Source organism: Embiotoca jacksoni, unplaced genomic scaffold (genome assembly GCF_022577435.1).
Source record: "Embiotoca jacksoni isolate LCO1_2020_lvr unplaced genomic scaffold, fEmbJac1.0.p SCAF_24, whole genome shotgun sequence".
NCBI lineage: Eukaryota > Metazoa > Chordata > Actinopteri > Embiotocidae > Embiotoca > Embiotoca jacksoni.
The window spans coordinates 1,735,503-1,756,575 of NW_027185375.1; the positions used below are offsets into that span (position 1 = coordinate 1,735,503).

General features: G+C 38.2%; 3 protein-coding genes and 1 long non-coding RNA gene across 4 annotated transcripts; all 4 read left to right on the forward strand.

The window, feature by feature from the left end:
* The first annotated feature begins 801 nt into the window (after positions 1 to 801).
* LOC138203950 (uncharacterized) lies at positions 802 to 2,859 on the forward strand. Its single transcript, XR_011178753.1, has 3 exons — positions 802 to 878; positions 1,897 to 1,917; positions 2,843 to 2,859. It is a non-coding gene; the product is annotated as an uncharacterized lncRNA (long non-coding RNA).
* Positions 2,860 to 2,862: 3 nt separating this feature from the next.
* On the forward strand, positions 2,863 to 4,891 carry LOC138203805 (serine protease 27-like; the record flags this gene model as incomplete). Its single annotated transcript, XM_069158798.1, has 4 exons — positions 2,863 to 2,999; positions 3,371 to 3,630; positions 3,711 to 3,859; positions 4,532 to 4,891. Coding segments are annotated over 4 exons (906 nt in total), but the record flags the coding sequence as incomplete, so codon positions are not given.
* Positions 4,892 to 6,370: 1,479 nt separating this feature from the next.
* Positions 6,371 to 10,159, forward strand: LOC138203948 (serine protease 27-like). The gene is made up of 6 exons (XM_069158980.1): positions 6,371 to 6,449; positions 7,678 to 7,698; positions 8,037 to 8,199; positions 8,634 to 8,893; positions 8,986 to 9,134; positions 9,349 to 10,159. The coding sequence occupies exons 1-6, from the start codon at positions 6,392 to 6,394 to the stop codon at positions 9,715 to 9,717; spliced, it is 1,020 nt and encodes a 339-aa protein (XP_069015081.1). The 5' UTR covers positions 6,371 to 6,391; the 3' UTR covers positions 9,718 to 10,159.
* Positions 10,160 to 14,585: 4,426 nt separating this feature from the next.
* On the forward strand, positions 14,586 to 20,367 carry LOC138203951 (transmembrane protease serine 9-like). Its single transcript, XM_069158981.1, has 8 exons — positions 14,586 to 14,665; positions 15,245 to 15,507; positions 15,588 to 15,736; positions 16,416 to 16,734; positions 17,319 to 17,475; positions 18,323 to 18,582; positions 18,663 to 18,811; positions 19,492 to 20,367. Exons 1-8 carry the CDS (start codon positions 14,589 to 14,591, stop codon positions 19,945 to 19,947), a joined length of 1,830 nt encoding a protein of 609 aa, XP_069015082.1. The 5' UTR covers positions 14,586 to 14,588; the 3' UTR covers positions 19,948 to 20,367.
* The last annotated feature ends 706 nt before the right edge of the window (positions 20,368 to 21,073 follow it).

The window sequence follows — 21,073 nt, forward strand, 5'->3', positions numbered from 1 at the left end:
TCTTAAGCTGTGATACCAACGAGTGTTGCTAGAGTTTGGCTTGCAAAAGCCTCCAGCTTCACAGATTCCTATTCAACTTCTCTCATCAAATTCAAAGTCTATACATTTTTGCAGTTATCAAGATTTTGCTAGCTAAAGTTACTCCTCCCTAATAGTTTTCTGGCAGTCCATCTGAACATAATCCCGTTGTTAATACAAAAAAAAAAAAAAACTTTCAAAAAGCAGTGTTTCGGGATGTCTGTTCAATTGACAGGCTTTTTCCACTCCCTTTCCACTTGTGGCGACAATGGTCATTCTATGATTATATAATCACGTTGAGCCTTGATTATACTATTTTCCCAAAGAAAACAGTGACAGAATAAGGTAAAGATCAAAGTATTAGAGGCTTTTGTCACTGACATAATGTGACGAAACCGAGCAGTGAAGCCTCTGGTATTCACACCAACATCCACCCTTTGGCCTTAAACAAGACAATTTCTTTGAAGCCACTTGAACACACAACAGACCCTCAGGTGAACGTAAAATAAACAAACCTCCCTGATTCTGTCTCGGGATTGTTATTTTCCATTCAGGACCCGTTTGGCAAATTAGGTTTGACCTCTTACATGTTACAGTGAATGCATTCCTTGCATATGAAGTTTTTATATGTTCTCAATGCACACAGGCTTCAGGTCCAACATGTTTGACTGCGTTTTCTCAGGAAGCATGATGTCTGGTCAGTGAATGGAAGATGTTTATGAACTGTACGACACTGGAGGAGGGGCTCAGCACGCAGAATGATATTTAAGGTCGCAGACGAGATGGAAGAGTTGTCGCTGAAATGGCTATCCAACAGTTTGCGTGTGGTTTCACTGTGATGATCCTTCTCTCATGCAGAGGTGAGAGACTAACTTTGATTTTTCTTTACGGTGTTGCAAATTTTTCCGATTACCTCGTTCATATCAGGGGACGGAAAGCAGCCCTTTAAATGCCGTTTCAAATAATAATTGCAGTGAGAATACATTGCACCAACTAATCACTCTGCAGCACAGCGAATCCTTTAAAGGGACGATCATGTCTTCTGTATCAAATAGCTGTTTCGCAGGTTGCAATTTATTTCTATATTGACAAGTGTAAAATCTGTAGAATGCAGCTTTTTCCTGCAGCCTTTGGCCACATTAGTAGATGGATTACTCGTGATGTGAAAAGCAGCATTAATATTAACAATCCTACATGCATTATTGTGATCTTAAATAATATAAGGTTCAATGCACTGCATCCATTTGTATCCAATTGAAACCATAGAATCAGATGATCTCAAAGCAATCTGGGAGTTTAACAACATCATTGCAAAACTTAAAATTGATCAAAAGGGGTCTTTTAATGTGGGCAGACTAACATCAGATGGCAGCGGCTATTAAAAGGTAAAACTAGTTCATATTACAGAAAATATCTTGCAAGGTCGTTTTGTTTTTACTTTTTTTTTTACTTTTAGTTGTCTTTGTGTTTGAATTGTGGCTGTTCTGAATTCTTTTGTGCATTTGCAGATAAAGATTTTAAACAGTTTAATTTGGAAAACATTTTATGTCCAAAGTAAAACATCACATCCTCAGTTTCGGAGGTGACTTTGAGTCGCGATTTGGCCTCTCTAGGTTACAGATTAAGGCAATGCTGTGATGTGACATTTCAAAGATAAGAAACTTAGACCTAAAAATTAACTGGTAGTAAAAGTTTCGACAAAAGTCAAATACTAGAGTCTGGATCGTTGGGTTTACCCAAAATGTAATGTTAAGTATGCAAGCAATTTTAGAAGTTGGAAGAAATTTCTGTGGTTAATTTTTCTCACATTTTCACAATTTCCTCATCAGGTTTGTTTGTTGTTGTTAATATGCTTTCTCTTTGTATTGCACATTCCAGGTTGTCATTCACAGCAGCTTGGTAAGCATTCGGGCAATTTTACCAGTTCTTTGAGTTTCAGGTTTTCAACAGTTGACTTTTGTTTTTACTTTAAACTACCTGTCAGCTTTAGAAGTGGGAGAACATTCTGTTGTCTAAACCAGACTTCTACCACAGTCGCAGTTAATTTTTTTTTTATCTATCTTATTTCTTATATCTTATACGTATTTGTAAATGTTTTTTTCATATTCTGTGCACCTTTTGTTTTTCCTATGCTGCTGTGACAACCAAATTTCCCCACTGTGGGATTAATAAAGTCCAAATCTAATCATCTGAATCTTACTAAACCAAGGAAACACCACTGAAAAAACCCCACTTCAGAAAACGAAGAGAACACTTAAGATTAAGAAATATATATATGTATATATATACTGTATATGTATTGGTATCAAAGCTACCAAACCCTAAAACTGGGAGAGACAGAATTTTGTAAAATCGTCAATATATCCCACTAAATTAGTCATTTAAGGCCAAATTTGGCTTTCTTGAAGAAATTGTATTTTCTTGATTCCTGTTGTTCTGTGTTGTGTACCCTTATGGTTGAAATGCACTTATTGTATGTCGCTTTGGATAAAAGCATCCGCTAAATGAAAATGTAATGCAATGTAATATAGTGGTATATATACAGTATTTTTTAACCCCAACATAATCAACTCTGCAATCATTTTCAACTACCCATTGGCATATAATCTCACAAGATTTCCACGTGCTACCATCAAGGGTCACGTGAGCATGAAAATATTTCCTTAAACAACATATAGAAATTCTCATTTAATATTTTTAGTAGCAGGAACCGAAACATGCTGCAACCATGTGGGTGGTAAAACAAAAACAATCTGACAGAACTATTGAGTACTGTAATTGACAACTACTTGCATGTGCAAGTTTAACTCTGATCTTTTGTCAGATTGCGGCACGAGAGACAACAAAATCTTCGGAGGTGAAGATGCGAGTGAGGGAAGTTGGCCCTGGCAGGTCGCTTTGTACATGTATGGGTCTTTCAGCTGTGGAGGCTCCCTCATCAACGACCAATGGGTGCTGACAGCTGCTCACTGCATAACACGGTGAGGAGTCACGGCAGCGAGTTTTTATTTTTGGTTTTTACTGCACATGTTCCAAGTTACACTATTTTCTTTCAAGAATGTGAACATAGATGAACAAAAGTTTGTGTTTGTTGGAGCCGTGATTCTACCTTGATCTGACTCCACAAGTTTAAGCTAAATAAACAGAATATTAGACCCTTGATCTGCTCAGTCCTCCAATTGCAGCAGTGGTATAGTATTTTCAAGATGTTTCCTCTAAGTGTATTGCCGAGATGTTCTATTATTCTATATGCTTCACTTGTCACTGGTTTTAATGGTTAAGTTGATATATATATATATATTTTTTTTTTTTTGCTGGTCAGTGAGATATATTCAATTTTTTTGTCTTCAAGTGACGACCTCCAACGCTCTAAGATCTTTCTGGGCCGCTACAACCGGACCGGTGCCAACCCCAATGAAGTGTCTCGGACTCTTGAAGACATCATTTGCCATCCGAAATACAACACCCCACGCTTCAACAATGACATATGTCTTCTGAAGCTGTCAGCTCCTGTGGCCTTTACAATCTACATTAAGCCAATCTGCTTGGCTTCTGAAAAGAGCACTTTTTACAGTGGCATTAGCAGCTGGGTCACTGGGTTTGGTATAACTAGTAAGCCATAATATATATTTACATTCCTTCACAATATTGCAGCTGGATTCCTTACAAAGCTTTGACATCTCTCCAATTAGATGCCAATGTGCTGGCCAACATTCTGCAGGAGGTAAATGTACCAATAGTGGGAAACAATCGGTGCAGCTGCTACTACAAAGACAATTACGAAATCACAGAGAACATGCTCTGTGCTGGATTCGAAGCTGGAGGGAAGGATTCATGTTACGTAAGGAATACTTTGTGTGTGTTAATACCTAATGATTTGTTGACAGCCACGACGGAGGTTTATTTACACAGAGAGAAGTGTGACCTGCAGTATCGTGAAATATATACATCCAATTTCAGTTACAAGTCAGCTTTTTCATCAAGTAAATTAACTGCATGCAAAATAATGGTTAACATTAGCTTACCCTGAATAAATGCTGCGATATATTTTATATTTTTGACTCTTAATAGGAAACTTTTAATTTAGTTTTTGTTTCATTTTGATCATTGTCAATTATTATATTTTGTCATAGTTTTTATTTGTAAAACCACATTTGACTGATTATCTGACACCACAAAATCATAAGTTTTAACTTTATGCATTCAGTAAAGAATAAGCTCCACAAGGTCTTTAACCCATTTTAGCCATGGAAACAAGACCAAGTCAAAATCTAGTATATGGCTGGACAGACTCAAGGACTTGGAATTTGAAACTAGGACTTTTAATTTGAAATGGAAACATGAAGTTGTGGCATTCGCCCAAGATGTCCCGGTATAGTATGTACTAATGATGAGAAAAGTTCATGTCGGCCACGTTTCATTCGTCGTTTTCCAAATGGATTCATTCTTCAGCACCTGTAGACAGGTTCTACACACATCTGTTTTAACAACTACTGTCAATTTCTTTCCACAGGGAGACTCAGGAGGCCCACTGATGGCCAAGATCGGCCATCGCTGGGTCCAGAGTGGAGTCGTGAGTTTTGGTCTCGGCTGCTCACGGCCAAACTACCCTGGAGCCTACACCCGCGTGTCCCAGTACCAGGACTGGATCTTCAAGACCATCGACGGCAAGGAACCAGGCTTCATCACTTTCACCTCCCCGGCTGTTGACAAGGATGTGGACTTCACCTGTCCATCATCCCAGCCAACATACCCGACCCCTGATGACAGCATTTTTGACAGTGGTGAAAACCTGATCCACTTCACTCACTTCATCTCACTCTCGGTTGTTGCTCTGTTGCTCCATGTGTTGGCTGGCAGTGGTGGAATGTAACTGCACTTAAGTACAAATCTGAAGTATTTGTATTTTACTTTGATTGGTCTTTACGAAAATTTAGGGGGAAATATTGAACTTCTTTCTTCACAAAATGCACATGACAGCTTTAGTTTCTCTGTTTACATAAAATAAGAAGTAGGAAAGGTTTTTGAAACGGGATGTTTTGTTTAGGATTGGACGACAACAGTTGACATGAAAAAAGCTGAAATAATGTGCAGATTAGTTGATGGATTGAATATTAATCGACAACTATTGATCATTATCAGTTGTCAAAAATGGGGATTTGTTCTTGCTTTTTCTTTCAACTATATTAATCATTTTGAAGTCTTGCTCTGACAAAGCGAGTGTCCTGCAGGTGTCACTAAAAAGTGATGTAAAGCGGAAGGATTGTGATCGTCAATAACAAATAAAACTTTTATCAACAAAAAAAACTAATTCTGGAGTTGTCATTTACACATCCAGCAGACACAAAGAAACATTAACACTGATTTAAAGTTGAGTTTCAGGCGACTCTTATATTCATTCTGCTGCTGCTGTTGCTTATCAGCTATTTGCCAACTTTGTCTGGAAGTTTGTCGTATCTGGAAATAGAATGAGTAGAGTGATTGAAAGAAAACTGAAAAGCAGTGAGTCGTAAAACAAAGAAAAAGGGCTGAAATACACTAAAAAAGCTCCATAGAGCTGAGAGGAACTGTAAGGTCACAGATCATTTTCTGTGGATTTATAACTACAAGCTTTAAAATTGCATTTATTAAAGTGATCCATTTTTTATATAAAAAGTGTGCGTTACCAACAATCTATTCAGGTCTATACTAAAAACTTGGCAATTCCCTCACTGCCCAGCTGAGCAAATGAGAAACATTAGAAGTTAAAGTTTGATTTCCCGCCCTGTCATTTTCCATTGAGCTCTTCAAAACGGACTATTAATGGTCACAAACACAAATTTATTAACTTTGTATTTCATGAGAGAATTTGAATTGGAGTCTATGGAGCAGGATGTTTTTTGGCATCAACCCCTAGTGGGTCTCAGGAGTACAGGCATTTTTTTGGGCCTTCCACGTTGGCCTTAATTTTTCCAGACATGAAAGCTTCATCCACTTTTGTATACAGTCTATGCCTTAAAGTAGCCATTGCCCCGCTGCTATGAACCAGACAATGACTTTAAAGACACTTGAACCTGCAGTAAAATATAAAGTAAATAAACCTCACTAATTCTGTCATTATTATTTTCTATTAAGGATGAACAAATTTGGTTCCACCTCTCATACAATGTTAGCGTGAATTTACTTCCTTGCATGTGAAGCTTTTGTATGTCTTCATTAAACACAAACTATGGCAACAAATCCAACATGTTTAACTGCATTTTCTCATCATGCGTGGCTTGTGTTTGGCTCGGGGCTGATGAAGAGAAGATGTTGATAATACCCTGTGGGAGGAGCTGACCATGCAGAATTTGATATTTAACAGTGAAGATGAGTTAGAAGATGTGTTATTAAAATGGCTCTCCAACAGTTTGCGTGTGGTTTCACTGTGATGATCCTTCTCTTATGCAAAGGTGAGACAAAGTTTAATTTTTTTTTATTACGTAGCTCATATCAGGAATCTAGGGAGTGCAAGATTCATTAGAAGTACGAAAGTAGCTGTTTAAAGCTGAACAACAACATATTTTCTGTATTAGGGACCTTTTTCACAAGTTGTTGCACGAGTGTAAAATTTTTCTAAAATTCCTGATTTCATAATGCAATCAAAGATAATGAGTCAACGTCTCTGGAGAACTCGTCTTCTGTTGCTTTCCACACTGCTTTATTTAAATACTTGGTTTCTACTACAGTCACTCACTAATAAGGGATTCCTGTCCCTTTATCAGTTTTGAAAAAAATATAAAATAGCAACTCGAAAATAGACATTTCTTTCAGTTTTTAGGGGGTTTATTTTGCTTTAAATTTTCTTTATGTTGACAAGTGTAAAATCTATAGAGTGGATTTTTTTTTTTTTTTTCCCCCTACAGCCTTTGGCCTTCCATTGTACAGCAGGCCATTGGCCTTTTGTAGAAATAGCATACATCATATGTAGTAAAATGTTAGACTCCTGTAATCTTAAACAATAAAGGGGACAACATATTGCACCTAATTGAATCCAACCACAAACTTATAAGCTGATGTTCTCAAAGCAATCTGGTAGTCTAACAATATACCGCCATATTCCTAAACTTTGTTCTAATTTATCTCAAGGATGAACTGATCAATAGTGGTCCTTTCTTTTGTTTGTTTGTTTTATGTGGGCAGAAGAACAGGGACACAGGTGTAGATGGTTTGTAAGCTCCTTTCATTTAGATCTTTTCTCATTTTGGCTTTTTGCCCTTTTATTTTACTTTTGCATGTTAACTGTACTACGTGTTCAGTGGCTGCGCTGACATTTTTGCAGGCATTTTTAGCACTGATTAATAGGGATGGTTATTTCAAGCAAAAGTACAACTTCACACGTAACTTTTTTTATTTTTTAATCGAATATTCAACCTCAAGTTGGGGTTTAGTCTCTTTAAGGCACAGCCTTATTTCAATGGTTTGATTTCTCACATGAAAGATTAAGGAACTTGGCTTTAAATTGAATTGGTAGGACAGTTTCAGTACATTTTCAAAGTTTTGGATGTTTGGGGTAAGTAAGCGAGCAAATTTGGAAGAAATTTCGGTCTCCAAGGGTGTAGCTCTCTGGTTTTCACTGTTTTCTGAACTGGTTTGTTTCTTATTATTAATATATGGCATCTCTCTGTTTTCACATTTCAGCTTGTCATTCACAGGAGCCTGGTAAGCACTCAAGATCAATTTTACCAGTTCTTCAGGTTTCAGGTAGTCTTGGACATCTGCCACCACAGTCGCAGTGACTAAAACGAAAAAACGCCGCTGAAAAAACTGACTTACAAACACCCACATATGAAAACACTCAGACTTTAGATAAAGCAGGCACAGGATGAGATACGACCATATGTATTGAATTGTCTTGTGTATGTATTTAAGACCAAATTTAATGCATATAGTAGTTAAAGTAGGTAGGTAAAACAAAACAAAAACTAACTGATAGACCTATTGTGTACTGGAACCGATATCTGACAATCTTTTGCATGGACACTCTTGTCTTTTGTCAGATTGTGGCAGGGTTGTAATCAACAGCAGAATCGTTGGCGGTCAAGATGCAGCTCCGGGAAGTTGGCCCTGGCAGGCCATTTTGTTCAGGAATGGCACGTTTAGGTGTGGAGGCTCCCTTATCACCAACCAATGGGTGTTGACAGCTGCTCACTGCCTAACACGGTGAGGAGTCACAGCTGCAAGTTTTTTTTTAACTGAACATAAGTATAAGAACGTGAAAATGGATTGACCGAAGTTTGTGTTTGTCGGGAACGTGATTTGACCTTGATCTGACCCAGCTACCAAGTGTGCTCCTCAAGTTTGAACTAAATACACTGAATTTTAGCCCGTTGATCTGCTCGGTCTTACGGTGGCAGCATGTCTTCTTTGCAGCGATGGTAGTATTTTCATTTCCCACAAGTTTATTTGGCATTCTGCTGGAGGTTTTGCCTGAATGATGATTACCACGATAATTAGCAAATGACAACTCTACTGTTGCTTCTTGTTAAATTGCAGGTTTCTCTCTTAGAAATATGCACTATTCCAGAATGTCACCTGTCACTGGTTTTAATGTCATTGCTGGTCAGTGAGATATATTTTATTTTTTTGTCTTCAAGTGACGACCTCAAAAACTCAAAGATCTTTCTGGGCCGCTACAACCAGACCGGTGGCAACCCCAATGAAGTGTCTCGGACTCTTGAAGACATCATTTGCCATCCGAAATACAACACCCACAACTTCAACAATGACATATGTCTTCTGAAGCTGTCAGCTCCTGTGAATTTTACAGACTACATCCGGCCAATCTGCTTGGCTTCTGAAAACAGCGCTTTCCACAATGGCACTAGCAGCTGGGTCACTGGGTTTGGTAGAACTGGTAAGCCATAATATATATTTACATTCCTTTACAATACTGCAGCTGGATTCCTGAACAAAAAAATATCTGCGCTTTGAAATCTCTCCAATCAGGTGATGGAAACCTGCCCAATATTCTGCAGGAGGTAAATGTACCAATAGTGGGAAACAATAAGTGTAACTGCTCCTACGAAGACATCGCCGGTATAACAGAGAACATGATCTGTGCTGGGCTGGAAAATGGTGGGAAGGACTCTTGTAATGTGAGTACTACTTTTCGGGGGCAGCCCTACATAAGTCCCAGTTAGATCTGCAAATACCTTGATAGTTTGATGTTCACATATTTTTATTTCCAATGCGGTCACACTAAAACAAGATATTCCAAAGACATTCATGCTTCAGCTGAGTGAATACTTCCGAGACAACTCTCAAAGACACCCTTCTGTCTCATCAACTACTGTCAATTTCTTTTCACAGGGAGATGGAGGAGGTCCACTGATGTCCAAAGACGGCGGTCGGTGGGTCCAGAGTGGAATTGTGAGTTTTGGTGTAGGCTGCGCGCTTCCTAGGAGACCTGGAGTCTACGCCCGCGTGTCCCAGTACCAGGAGTGGATCCTCGAGAACATCAACGGCACGGCACCAGGCATCGTTGATTTCATCTCCCGAGGTAATGACAGCGATACGGACTTCACCTGTCCAACAACCCGGCCAACACACCGGCCACCCACAACCCCTGATGACAGCATTTTTGGCAGTGGTGAAAACCTGATCCACTTCACTCACTTCATCTCACTCTCGGTTCTTGCTCTGTTGCTCCATGTGTTGGTTGGCAGTGGTGGAATGTAACTGCACTTAAGTACAAATCTGAGGTACTTCTACTTTACTCGAGCGCTTTACTTTTATGGCACATTATGGAAATTTAGGGGGAAATGTTGTAATTCTTAGTGCACAAAATGTATTTGACAGCTTTAGTTTACAAAGATCTTTACTAACAAAACACGTTACATGTGACAAAAAAGTTTAGGAAACATGATGTTTTGTTAAAGATTGGACTACAGCAGTAAATAAGTAAAGCCAAAGTAATGTGCGAATCAGTCGATTGATTGAGAATGAAATGATAACCATTTGATAATTTCTCCAATATGGGGTTCTGCTGGGTTTTCTCTGAAATACATTATTCATTTTCAATAACTTTTTAATCATTTTGAAGTCTTGCTCTGACTATAAAATTATGTCAAACTGTAAGTTTGTGATTGTCATTAACAAATAAAACTTTTCCTTTTAAAAATGTAAAGTTTTCCATTTACATATAAGCACTCCTTTAAACTCGAGTTTCTGGCCATCTTATGAATGCAAGTCTGATATTCTTTGTCTGTTTGATGAATCCACTTTTTACAAAGCAAATGTACCAGACAACAAAGGCTTTCTTTTGGCTTAAGATAGCTGTATCTGGAACTAGGATTAGAGTGATGAGACTGAAGTAAAACAGAAAAGTTGTGGTGCATAAAAACCAAAAAGAGAGCGAAAAGACACAAAAAAGCTGCGCGGAGCTGAGGGGGATTTAGGGATTATCTTCTGTGGGTTAATAACTTCAAGCAACTGCTTTCAAATTGCATGTAATAATTTGATCCATTTGAATATAAAACATATGTATGAGCAAAATCTTTGCAGTCCCACGATGAAAACTTGGCAAGACCTTTGTGTAAAAAACTACAGTGTCTGATGTACGTGGTGAAAATTCCCCTCGTAGGCTGGTTGAGGAAATCAGAAACATCGGAACCTGAGGTTTGATTTCCTCCCCCGTCGTTCCCCGTGGAGCTCCTGAGAAAGGATTATTAATGGTTACACACTTGTGCCAGGTAACCTGGTTGGAAAGTGCAACTCATCTCAGTGGGGTTGTGCATCGTGAATTCGTCCCCCGGGGTCAGACTGTCTCACTGAGTCCTACTCTGGCGTTAGGGAAGATATTTGGTTGAAACAGCCTAAAATGTGGCGCAATGGCAGTTTGGTTCTCCAACATGATAGCATTCCTGCTCACAGTACGTTACATACCCACGCAACCAAACTATCGCTCCCTACCTTGCCTACTTGGCGAATTTGACTCCCTTTCCGTTCCCAAAAAATTGCTTTGCCTTGGAACTTTTTGATTGCCCTTTGTATTTGATTATTACATGTAATGGAGATATTATGTCCTCTTGGGCCTTCCACATATTTAATCAGACAGTAGACATAATATAAAAAGCGTAAAAAATGTCAATAGCGTAAAAACCATAAAGAGTTTTTCTGTCCCACATTCAAAATATGCAGCAAACTACTGCAGCTTTTCACACAATCAAATTTGATTTTGGACTGACTATCAGGCACAACCTCAACTTTTAATAAGTGGGAATTAAATGTTATTTTTAAAGCTCCCTCAACATTATTTGCCATCAATGTATCTGACTTCACCTCTTTACAAGACCAAAACGTCCATTGGCACTTAGAAAGGAACAAGTACATTTGCTAAAAATGTGGGATGATAACAACAACTACGTTAGTCTGAAACTAGCAAAACCCAGAGACTGTATATAAAAGTGGACATAGCTTTCGGGATCTGAAACATGAGGCCGATGCAGAAGGGCTTTAAGCTGTGATACCAACGAGTGTTGCTAAAGTTTGGCTTGCAAAAGCCTCCAGCTTCATAGATTCCTATTAAACTTCTCTCGTAAAATTCAAAGTCTATACATTTTTGCAGTTATCAAGGTTTTGCTAGCTAAAGTTACTCCTCCCTAATAGTTTTCTGGCAGTCCATCTGAACATAATCCCGTCGTTAATACAAAAAAAAACAACTTCAAAAAACAGTGTTTCGGGGTGTCTGTTCAATTGACAGGCTTTTTCCACTCTCTTTCCACTTGTGGCGACAATGGTCATTCTACGGTTATGTAATCATGTTGAGCCTTGATTATACTATTTTCCCAAAGAAAACAGTGACAGAATAAGGTAAGGATCAAAGTATTAGAGGCTTTTGTCACTGACATGATGTGACGAAACCGAGAAGTGAAGCTTCTGGTATTCACACCAACATCCTCCCTTTGGCCTTGAACAAGACAATTTCTTTGAAGCCACTTGAACACACAACAGACCCTCAGGTGAACGTAAAATAAACAAACCTCCCTGTTTCTGTCTCGGGATTATTATTTTCCATTCAAGACCCGTTTGGAAAATTAGGTTTGACCTCTTACACATTATAGTGAATGCATTCCTTGCGTAAGAAGCTCTTATATGTTCTCAATGCACACAGGCTTCAGGTCCAACATGTTTGACTGCGTTTTCTCATGAAGCATGATGTCTGGTCAGTGAATGGAAGATGTTTATGAACTGTATGACACTGGAGGAGGGGCTCAGCACGCAGATTTTGATATTTAAGGTCGCAGACGAGATGCAAGAGTTGTCGCTGAAATGGCTATCCAACAGTTTGCGTGTGGTTTCACTGTGATGATCCTTCTCTCATGCAGAGGTGAGAGACTAACTTTGATTTTTCTTTACGGTGTTGCAAATTTTTCCGATTACCTCGTTCATATCAGGGGACGGAAAGCAGCCCTTTAAATGCTGTTTCAAATAATAATTGCAGTGAGAACACATTGCACCAACTAATCACTCTGCAGCAAATCGAATTCTTTAAAGGGACAATCATGTCTTCTATGTCAAATAGCTGTTTCGCAGTTTGGTATTTTTTTCTATATTGACAAGTGTAAAATCTGTAGAATGCAGATTTTTCCTGCAGCCTTTGGCCACATTAGTAGATGGTTTACTAGTGATGTGAAAAGCAGCATTAATATTAACAATCCTATATGCCTTATTAAGTTAGAGTCTTGTGATCTTAAATAATATAAGGTTCAATGCACTGCATCCATTTGTATCCAACTGAAACCATAGAATCAGATGATCTCAAAGCAATCTGGGAGTTTAACAACATCATTGCAAAACTTAAAATTGATCAAAAGGGGTCTTTTAATGTGGGCAGACTAACATCAGATGGCAGCGGCTATTAAAAGGTAAAACTAGTTCATATTACAGCAAATATCTTGCAAGGTCGTTTTGTTTTTACTTTTTTTTTTACTTTTAGTTGTCTTTGTGTTTGAATTATGGCTGTTATGAATTCTTTTGTGCATTTGCAGAAAAAGATTTTAAACAGATTAATTTGGAAAACATTTTATGTCCAAAGTAAAACATCACATCCTCAGTTTCGGAGGTGACTTTGAGTCGCGATTTGGCCTCTCTAGGTTACAGATTAAGGCAATGCTGTGATGTGACATTTCAAAGATAAGAAACTTAGACCTAAAAATTAACTGGTAGTAAAAGTTTCGACAAAAGTCAAATACTAGAGTCTGGATCGTTGGGTTTACCCAAAATGTAATGTTAAGTATGCAAGCAATTTTAGAAGTTGGAAGAAATTTCTGTTGTTAATTTTTCTCACATTTTCACAATTTGCTCATCAGGTTTGTTTGTTATTATTAATATGCTTTCTCTTTGTATTGCACATTCCAGGTTGTCATTCACAGCAGCTTGGTAAGCATTCGAGCAATTTTACCAGTTCTTTAAGTTTCAGGTTTTCAACAGTTGACTTTTGTTTTTACTTTAAACTACCTGTCAGCATTAGAAGTGGGAGAACATTCTGTTGTCTAAACCAGACTTCTACCACAGTCGCAGTTAATTATTTTTTTTTATCTATCTTATTTCTTATATCTTATACGTATTTGTATTTTTTTTTTTCATATTCTGTGCACCTTTTGTTTTTCCTACGCAGCTGTGACAACCAAATTTCCCCACTGTGGGATTAATAAAGTCCAAATCTAATCATCTGAATCTTACTAAACCAAGAAAACACCACTGAAAAAAACCCACTTCAGAAAACCAAGAGAACACTTAAGATTAAGAACTATGTATATGTATATATATATCTATATATATATATATATATATATATAGATATATATATATATATATATAGATATATATATATATATCAAACCTACCAAACCCTAAAACTATATATATATATATATTTGATATTTATATCAAAGCTACCAAACCCTAAAACTGGGAGACACAGAATTTTATACAATCTTCAATATATCCCACTAAATATATATATAAAAATATAAATATATACTGTTCTGTTTATACTGCACATTTTGTGTTTCATTTTTTTTTTTTTTACTGTTATTTTATTGCTTTTTATTGTTATTTTATTGCTTTCCTGTATGCTGCTGTCGCGAAAAAATTTCCCCTTGGGGATTAATGAAGTAACTACCTGACCTAACCTAACCTAAATTAGTAATTTAAGGCCAAATTGAATGCATATAGTGGTTTATATACAGTATTTTTTCACCCCAACATTATCAACTATGCAATAATTTTCAACTACCCATTGGCATATAATCTCACAAGATTTCCACGTGCTACCATCAAGTGTCATGTGAGCATGAAAATATTTCCTTAAACAACGTATAGAAATTCTTCTTTAATATTTTTAGTAGCAGGAACCGAAACATGCTGCAACCATGTGGGTGGTAAAACAAAAACAATCTGACAACTATTGAGTACCATAACTGACAACTACTTGCATGTGCAAGTTTAACTCTGGTCTTTTGTCAGATTGCGGCACTAGAGACAGCAAAATCATCGGAGGTGAAGATGCGAGTGAGGGAAGTTGGCCCTGGCAGGCCGCTTTGTACATGTATGGGTATTTCAGCTGTGGAGGCTCCCTCATCAACGACCAATGGGTGCTGACATCTGCTCGCTGCATAGCACGGTGAGGAGTCACGGCAGCGAGTTTTTATTTTTGGTTTTTACTGCACATGTTCCAAGTTACACTATTTTCTTACAAGAATGTGAAAATGGATTAACAAAAGTTTGTGTTTGTTGGGACCGTAATTTTACCTTGATCTGACTCCACAAGTTTGAACTAAATAAACAGAATATTAGACGCTTGATCTGCTCAGTCCTCCAATTGCAGCAGTGGTATAGTATTTTCAAGATGTTTCCTCTAAGTGTATTTGGCTTTCTGCTGGTGTGGTTTTCCCTAATAGATAATGACCACAGTTACGAGCAAATGCCATGAGTTTCCTCTCATAGAAATAAGCACTCGTCCAGAATCCAATGACCTCCTTCCTGTATTTACATCCTTGCTCTTGTCTCGGACACATCTGATCAAAAGACGGAGAAATGAGACTCAGTGGAAAACGCTCCCAGTTTAGTGTTGCTACTATTTTTTATGTATATATATATTGATATGATATGATATGATATGATATGATATGATATGATATGATATATATATTTATTTATTTTTGCTGGTCAGTGAGATATATTTAATTTTTTTGTCTTCAAGTGATGAACTCCAACACGCTAAGATCTTTCTGGGCCGCTACAACCGGACCGGTGCCAACCCCAATGAAGTGTCTCGGACTCTTGAAGACATCATTTGCCATCCAAAATACAACACCCCCCTTTTCTTCGACAATGACATATGTCTTCTGAAGCTGTCAGCTCCTGTGGCCTTTACAAAGTACATTAAGCCAATCTGCTTGGCTTCTGAAAACAGCACTTTTTACAGTGGCACTAGCAGCTGGGTCACTGGGTTTGGTAGAACTGGTAAGCCATAATATATATTTACATTCCTTTACAATACTGCAGCTGGATTCCTTACGAAGCTTTGACATCTCTCCAATTAGATGGCAATGTGCTGCCCGACATTCTGCAGGAGGTAAATGTACCAATAGTGGGAAACAATCGGTGCAGCTGCTACTACAAAGAAAATTACGAAATCACAGAGAACATTCTCTGTGCTGGATTCGGAGGTGGAGGGAAGGATTCATGTTACGTAAGGACTACTTTTTGTGTGTTAATACCTAATGATTTGTTGACAGCCACGGGGGAGGTTTATTTACACAGAGAGAAGTGTGACCTGCAGTATCGTGAAATATGTACTTCCAGTTTCAGTTACAAGTCAGCTTTTGCATCAAGTAAATTCACTGCATGCAAAATAATGGTTGTCATTAGCTTACCCTGAATAAACGCTGCGATATATTTTATATTTTTGACTCTTAATAGGAAACTTTTAATTTAGTTTTTGTTTCATTTTGATCATTGTCAATTATTATATTTTGTCATAGTTTTTATTTGTAAAACCACATTTGACTGATTATCTGAAAACACAAAATCATAAGTTTTAACTTTATGCATTCAGTAAAGAATAAGCTCCACAAGGTCTTTAACCCATTTTAGCCATGGAAACAAGACCAAGTCTAAATCTAGTATACGGCTGGACAGAGTATACGCTCAAGGACTTGGAATTTGAAACTAGGACTTTTAATTTGAAATGGAAACATGAAGTTGTGGCATTCGCCCAAGATGTCCCGGTATAGTATGTACTAATGATGAGAAAAGTTCATGTCGGCCACGTTTCATTCGTCGTTTTCCAAATGGATTCATTCTTCAGCACCTGTAGACACGTTCTACACACATCTGTTTTAACAACTACTGTCAATTTCTTTCCACAGGGAGACTCAGGAGGTCCACTGATGGCCAAGATCGGCCATCGCTGGGTCCAGAGTGGAGTCGTGAGTTTTGGTCTCGGCTGCCACCCGCCCAACTACCCTGGAACCTACACCCGCGTCTCCCAGTACCAGGACTGGATCCTCAAGACCATCAATGGCAAGGAACCAGGCTTCGTCACTTTCACCTCCCCGGGTGTTGACAAGGATGTGGACTTCACCTGTCAAACATCCCGGCCAACATCCCAGCAAACATCCCGGCCAACATCCCGGCCAACGTATCGGCCAACATACCCGATCTTTGATGACAGCATTTTTGGCACTGGTGAAAACCTGATCCACTTCACTCACTTCATCTCACTCTCAGTTGTTGCTCTGTTGCTCCATGTGTTGGCTGGCAGTGGTGGAATGTAACTGCAATTAAGTACAAATCTGAAGTACTTAATTAAGATGAAGAACTATATATACGTATATGTACATATATATAGTTATATATCTATAGATACATATATCTACAGATATATATCTATATATAGATATATATATCAAAGCTACCAAACCCTAAAACTGGGAGGCAGAATTTTACACAATATTCAATATATCCCACTAAATTAGTCATTTAAGGCCAAATTGAATGCATATAGTGGTGTATATATATATATATATACAGTATTTTTTAATCCCAACATAATCAACTCTGCAATCATTTTCAACTACCCATTGGCATACAAGCTCAAGATTTCCACATGTTACCATCAAGTGTCACGTGAGCATGAAAATATTTCCTTAAACAATGTATAGAAATTCTCCTTTAATATTTTTATTCGCAGGAACCACAATCTGACAACTATTGAGTACCATAACTGACAACTACTTGCAGGTGCAAGTTTAACTCTGGTCTTTTGTCAGATTGCGGCACTACAGACAGCAAAATCATCGGCGGTGAAGATGCGAGTGAGGGAAGTTGGCCCTGGCAGGCCACTTTGTACTTGAATGGGTATTTGAGCTGTGGAGGCTCCCTTATCACCGACCAATGGGTGCTGACATCTGCTCGCTGCACAGCACGGTGAGGAGTTTTTATTTTTGGTTTTTACTGCACATGTTCCAAGTTACACTATTTTCTTACAAGAATGTGAAAATGGATTAACAAAAGTTTGTGTTTGTTGGGACCGTGATTCTACCTTGATCTGACTCCACAAGTTTGAGCTAAATAAACAGAATATTAGACCCTTGATCTGCTCAGTCCTCCAATTGCAGCAGTGGTATAGTATTTTCAAGATGTTTCCTCTAAGTGTATTTGGCTTTCTGCTGGTGTGGTTTTCCCTAGTAGATAATGACCACAGTTACGAGCAAATGCCATGAGTTTCCTCTCATAGAAATAAGCACTAGTCCAGAATCCAATGACCTCCTTCCTGTATTTACATCCTTGCTCTTGTCTCGGACACATCTGATCAAAAGACGGAGAAATGAGACTCAGGGGAAAACGCTCCCAGTTTAGTGTTGCTACTATTTTTTTCCCATCTTTTTAGAGAAATAAATTGTGTGAACAAGATAACAAGATAATAACAAAAAGCTCTCACTATAACCAATTACAGTTCAACAGCATCACAAAATCACCATTAAAATGAAAACATCTCTCTCAATCAGATTGAATAACTGTATATTAGAATCCTGATGAAGGGAGGAAATATTGCTGTTCCATGTTACTTTGTGCTTCACCTGTCACTGGTTTTAATGGTATTTATATATACATATATATATGTATATATATATTGAAATATCATATATATATATATGATATGATATGATATGATCTGATATGATATGATGATATGAGATATATATATGTATGTATGTATTTTTTTTTTTTTTTTGCTGGTCAGTGAGATATATTTTATTTTGTTGTCTTCAAGTGATGAACTCCAACGCACTAAGATCTTTCTGGGCCGCTACAACCGGACCGGTGCCAACCCCAATGAAGTGTCTCGGACTCTTGAAGACATCATTTGCCATCCGAAATACAACACCCCCATCTTCGACAATGACATATGTCTTATGAAGCTGTCAGCTCCTGTGGCCTTTACAAAGTACATTAAGCCAATCTGCTTGGCTTCTGAAAAGAGCACTTTTTACAGTGGCACTAGCAGCTGGGTCACTGGGTTTGGTAGAACTGGTAAGCCATAATATATATTTACATTCCTTTACAATATTGCAGCTGGATTCCTTACGAAGCTTTGACATTTCTCCAATTAGATGCCAATGTGCTGCCCGACATTCTGCAGGAGGTAAATGTACCAATAGTGGGAAACAATCGGTGCAGCTGCTATTACAAAGACAATTACGAAATCACAGAGAACATGCTCTGTGCTGGATTCGGAGGTGGAGGGAAAGATTCATGTTACGTAAGGACTACTTTTTGTGTGTTAATACCTAATGATTTGTTGACAGCCACGACGGAGATTTATTTACACAGAGAGAATTGTGACCTGCAGTATCGTGAAATATATACTTCCAGTTTCAGTTACAAGTCAGCTTTTACATCAAATAAGTTCACTTAATGCAAAATAATGGTTATCATTAGCTTACCCTGAATAAATACTGTGATATATTTTTGACTCTTAATAGGAAACTTTTAATTTAGTTTTTGTTTCATTTTGATCATTGTCAATTATTATATTTTGTCATAGTTTTTATTTGTAAAACCACATTTGACTGATTATCTGAAAACACAAAATCATAAGTTTGAACTTTATGCATTCAGTAAAGAGTAAGATCCACAAGGTCTTTAACCCATTTTAGCCAAGGAAACAAGACCAAGTCTAAATCTAGTATACAGCTGGACAGAGTATACGCTCAAGGACTTAGAATTTGAAACTAGGGATTTTAATTCAAAATGGAAACATGAAGTTGTGGCATTCGTCCCAGATGTCCCGGTATAGTATGTACCAAGCCTTAGTTGACGAGAAAAGTTCATGTCGGCCACGTTTCATTCGTCGTTTTCCAAATGGATTCATTCTTCAGAACCTGTAGACAGGTTCTACACACATCTGTTTTAACAACTACTGTCAATTTCTTTCCATAGGGAGACGAAGGAGGTCCACTGATGGCCAAGAACGGCCATCGCTGGGTCCAAAGTGGAGTCGTGAGTTTTGGTCTCGGCTGCCACCCGCCAAACTACCCTGGAACCTACACCCGCGTGTCCCAGTACCAGGACTGGATCCTCAATACCATCGATGGCAAGGAACCAGGCTTCGTCACTTTCACCTCCCCGGGTGTTGACAAGGACGCGGACTTCACCTGTCCAACATCCCGGCCAACATCCCGGCCAACATCCCAGGGCCGGCCAACATCCCGGCCAACATCCCGGCCAACATCCCAGGGCCGGCCAACATCCCGGCCAACATCCCAGCCAACCTACCCAACCTCTGATGACAGCATTTTTGGCAGTGGTGAAAACCTGATCCACTTCACTCACTTCATCTCACTCTCGGTTGTTGCTCTGTTGCTCCATGTGTTGGCTGGCAGTGGTGGAATGTAACTGCACTTAAGTACAAATCTGAAGTACTTGTATTTTACTTTTATGGGTCTTTACGAAAATTTAGGGGGAAATATTGTACTTCTTTCTTCACAAAATGCACGTGACAGCTTTAGTTTCTCTGTTTACGTAAAACAAGAAGTAGGAAAGGTTTTTGAAACGGGATGTTTTGTTTAAGATTGGACGACAACAGTTGACATGAAAAAAGCTGAAACAATGTGCAGATTAGTTGATGGATTGAATATTAATCGACAACTATTGATTATTATCAGTTGTCAAAAATGGGGATTTGTTCTTGCTTTTTCTTTCAACTATATTAATCATTTTGAAGTCTTGCTCTGACAAAGTGAGTGTCCTGCAGGTGTCACTAAAAAGTGATGTAAAACGGAAGGATTTTGATCGTCAATAACAAATAAAACTTTTATCAACAAAAAAAACGAATTCTGGAGTTGTCATTTACACATCCAGCAGACACAAAGAAACATTAACACCGATTTAAAGTTGAGTTTCAGGCGACCCTTATATTCATTCTGCTGCTGCTGTTGCTTATCAGCTATTTGCCAACTTTGTCTGGAAGTTTGCCGTATCTGGAAATAGAATGAGTAGAGTGATTGAAAGAAACCTGAAAAGCAGTGAGTCGTAAAACAAAGAAAAAGGGCTGAAATACACTAAAAAAGCTCCATAGAGCTGAGAGGAACTGCAAGGTCACAGATCATTTTCTGTGGATTTATAACTACAAGCTTTAAAATTGCATTTATTAAAGTGATCCATTTTTTATATAAAAAGTGTGCGTTACCAACAATCTATTCAGGTCTATACTAAAAACTTGGCAATTCCCTCACTGCCCAGCTGAGCAAATGAGAAACATTAGAAGTTAAAGTTTGATTTCCCGCCCTGTCATTTTCCATTGAGCTCTTCAAAACGGACTATTAATGGTCACAAACACAAATTTATTAACTTTGTATTTTATGAGAGAATTTGAATTGGAGTCTTTGGAGCAGGATGTTTTTTGGCATCAACCCCTAGTTGCTCTTGGGAGTACAGGCATTTTTTTGGGCCTTCCACGTTGGCCTTAATTTTTCCAGACATGAAAGCTTCATCCACTTTTGTATACAGTCTATGCCTTAAA

What these genes read in the sequence shown, in the direction of transcription:
- LOC138203948 (XM_069158980.1), top strand. Translation starts at nt 6,392, where the DNA reads ATGGCTCTCCAACAGTTTGCGTGTGGTTTCACTGTGATGATCCTTCTC. An exon ending in GATCCTTCTCTTATGCAAAG is followed by an intron (nt 6,450 to 7,677) that starts GTGAGACAAAGT and finishes TTCACATTTCAG; the next exon opens with CTTGTCATTCACAGGAGCCT. An exon ending in CACTGGGTTTGGTAGAACTG is followed by an intron (nt 8,894 to 8,985) that starts GTAAGCCATAAT and finishes CTCTCCAATCAG; the next exon opens with GTGATGGAAACCTGCCCAAT.
- LOC138203951 (XM_069158981.1), top strand. Translation starts at nt 14,589, where the DNA reads ATGTATGGGTATTTCAGCTGTGGAGGCTCCCTCATCAACGACCAATGG. An exon ending in TCTGCTCGCTGCACAGCACG is followed by an intron (nt 17,476 to 18,322) that starts GTGAGGAGTTTT and finishes GTTGTCTTCAAG; the next exon opens with TGATGAACTCCAACGCACTA. An exon ending in GAGGGAAAGATTCATGTTAC is followed by an intron (nt 18,812 to 19,491) that starts GTAAGGACTACT and finishes TTCTTTCCATAG; the next exon opens with GGAGACGAAGGAGGTCCACT.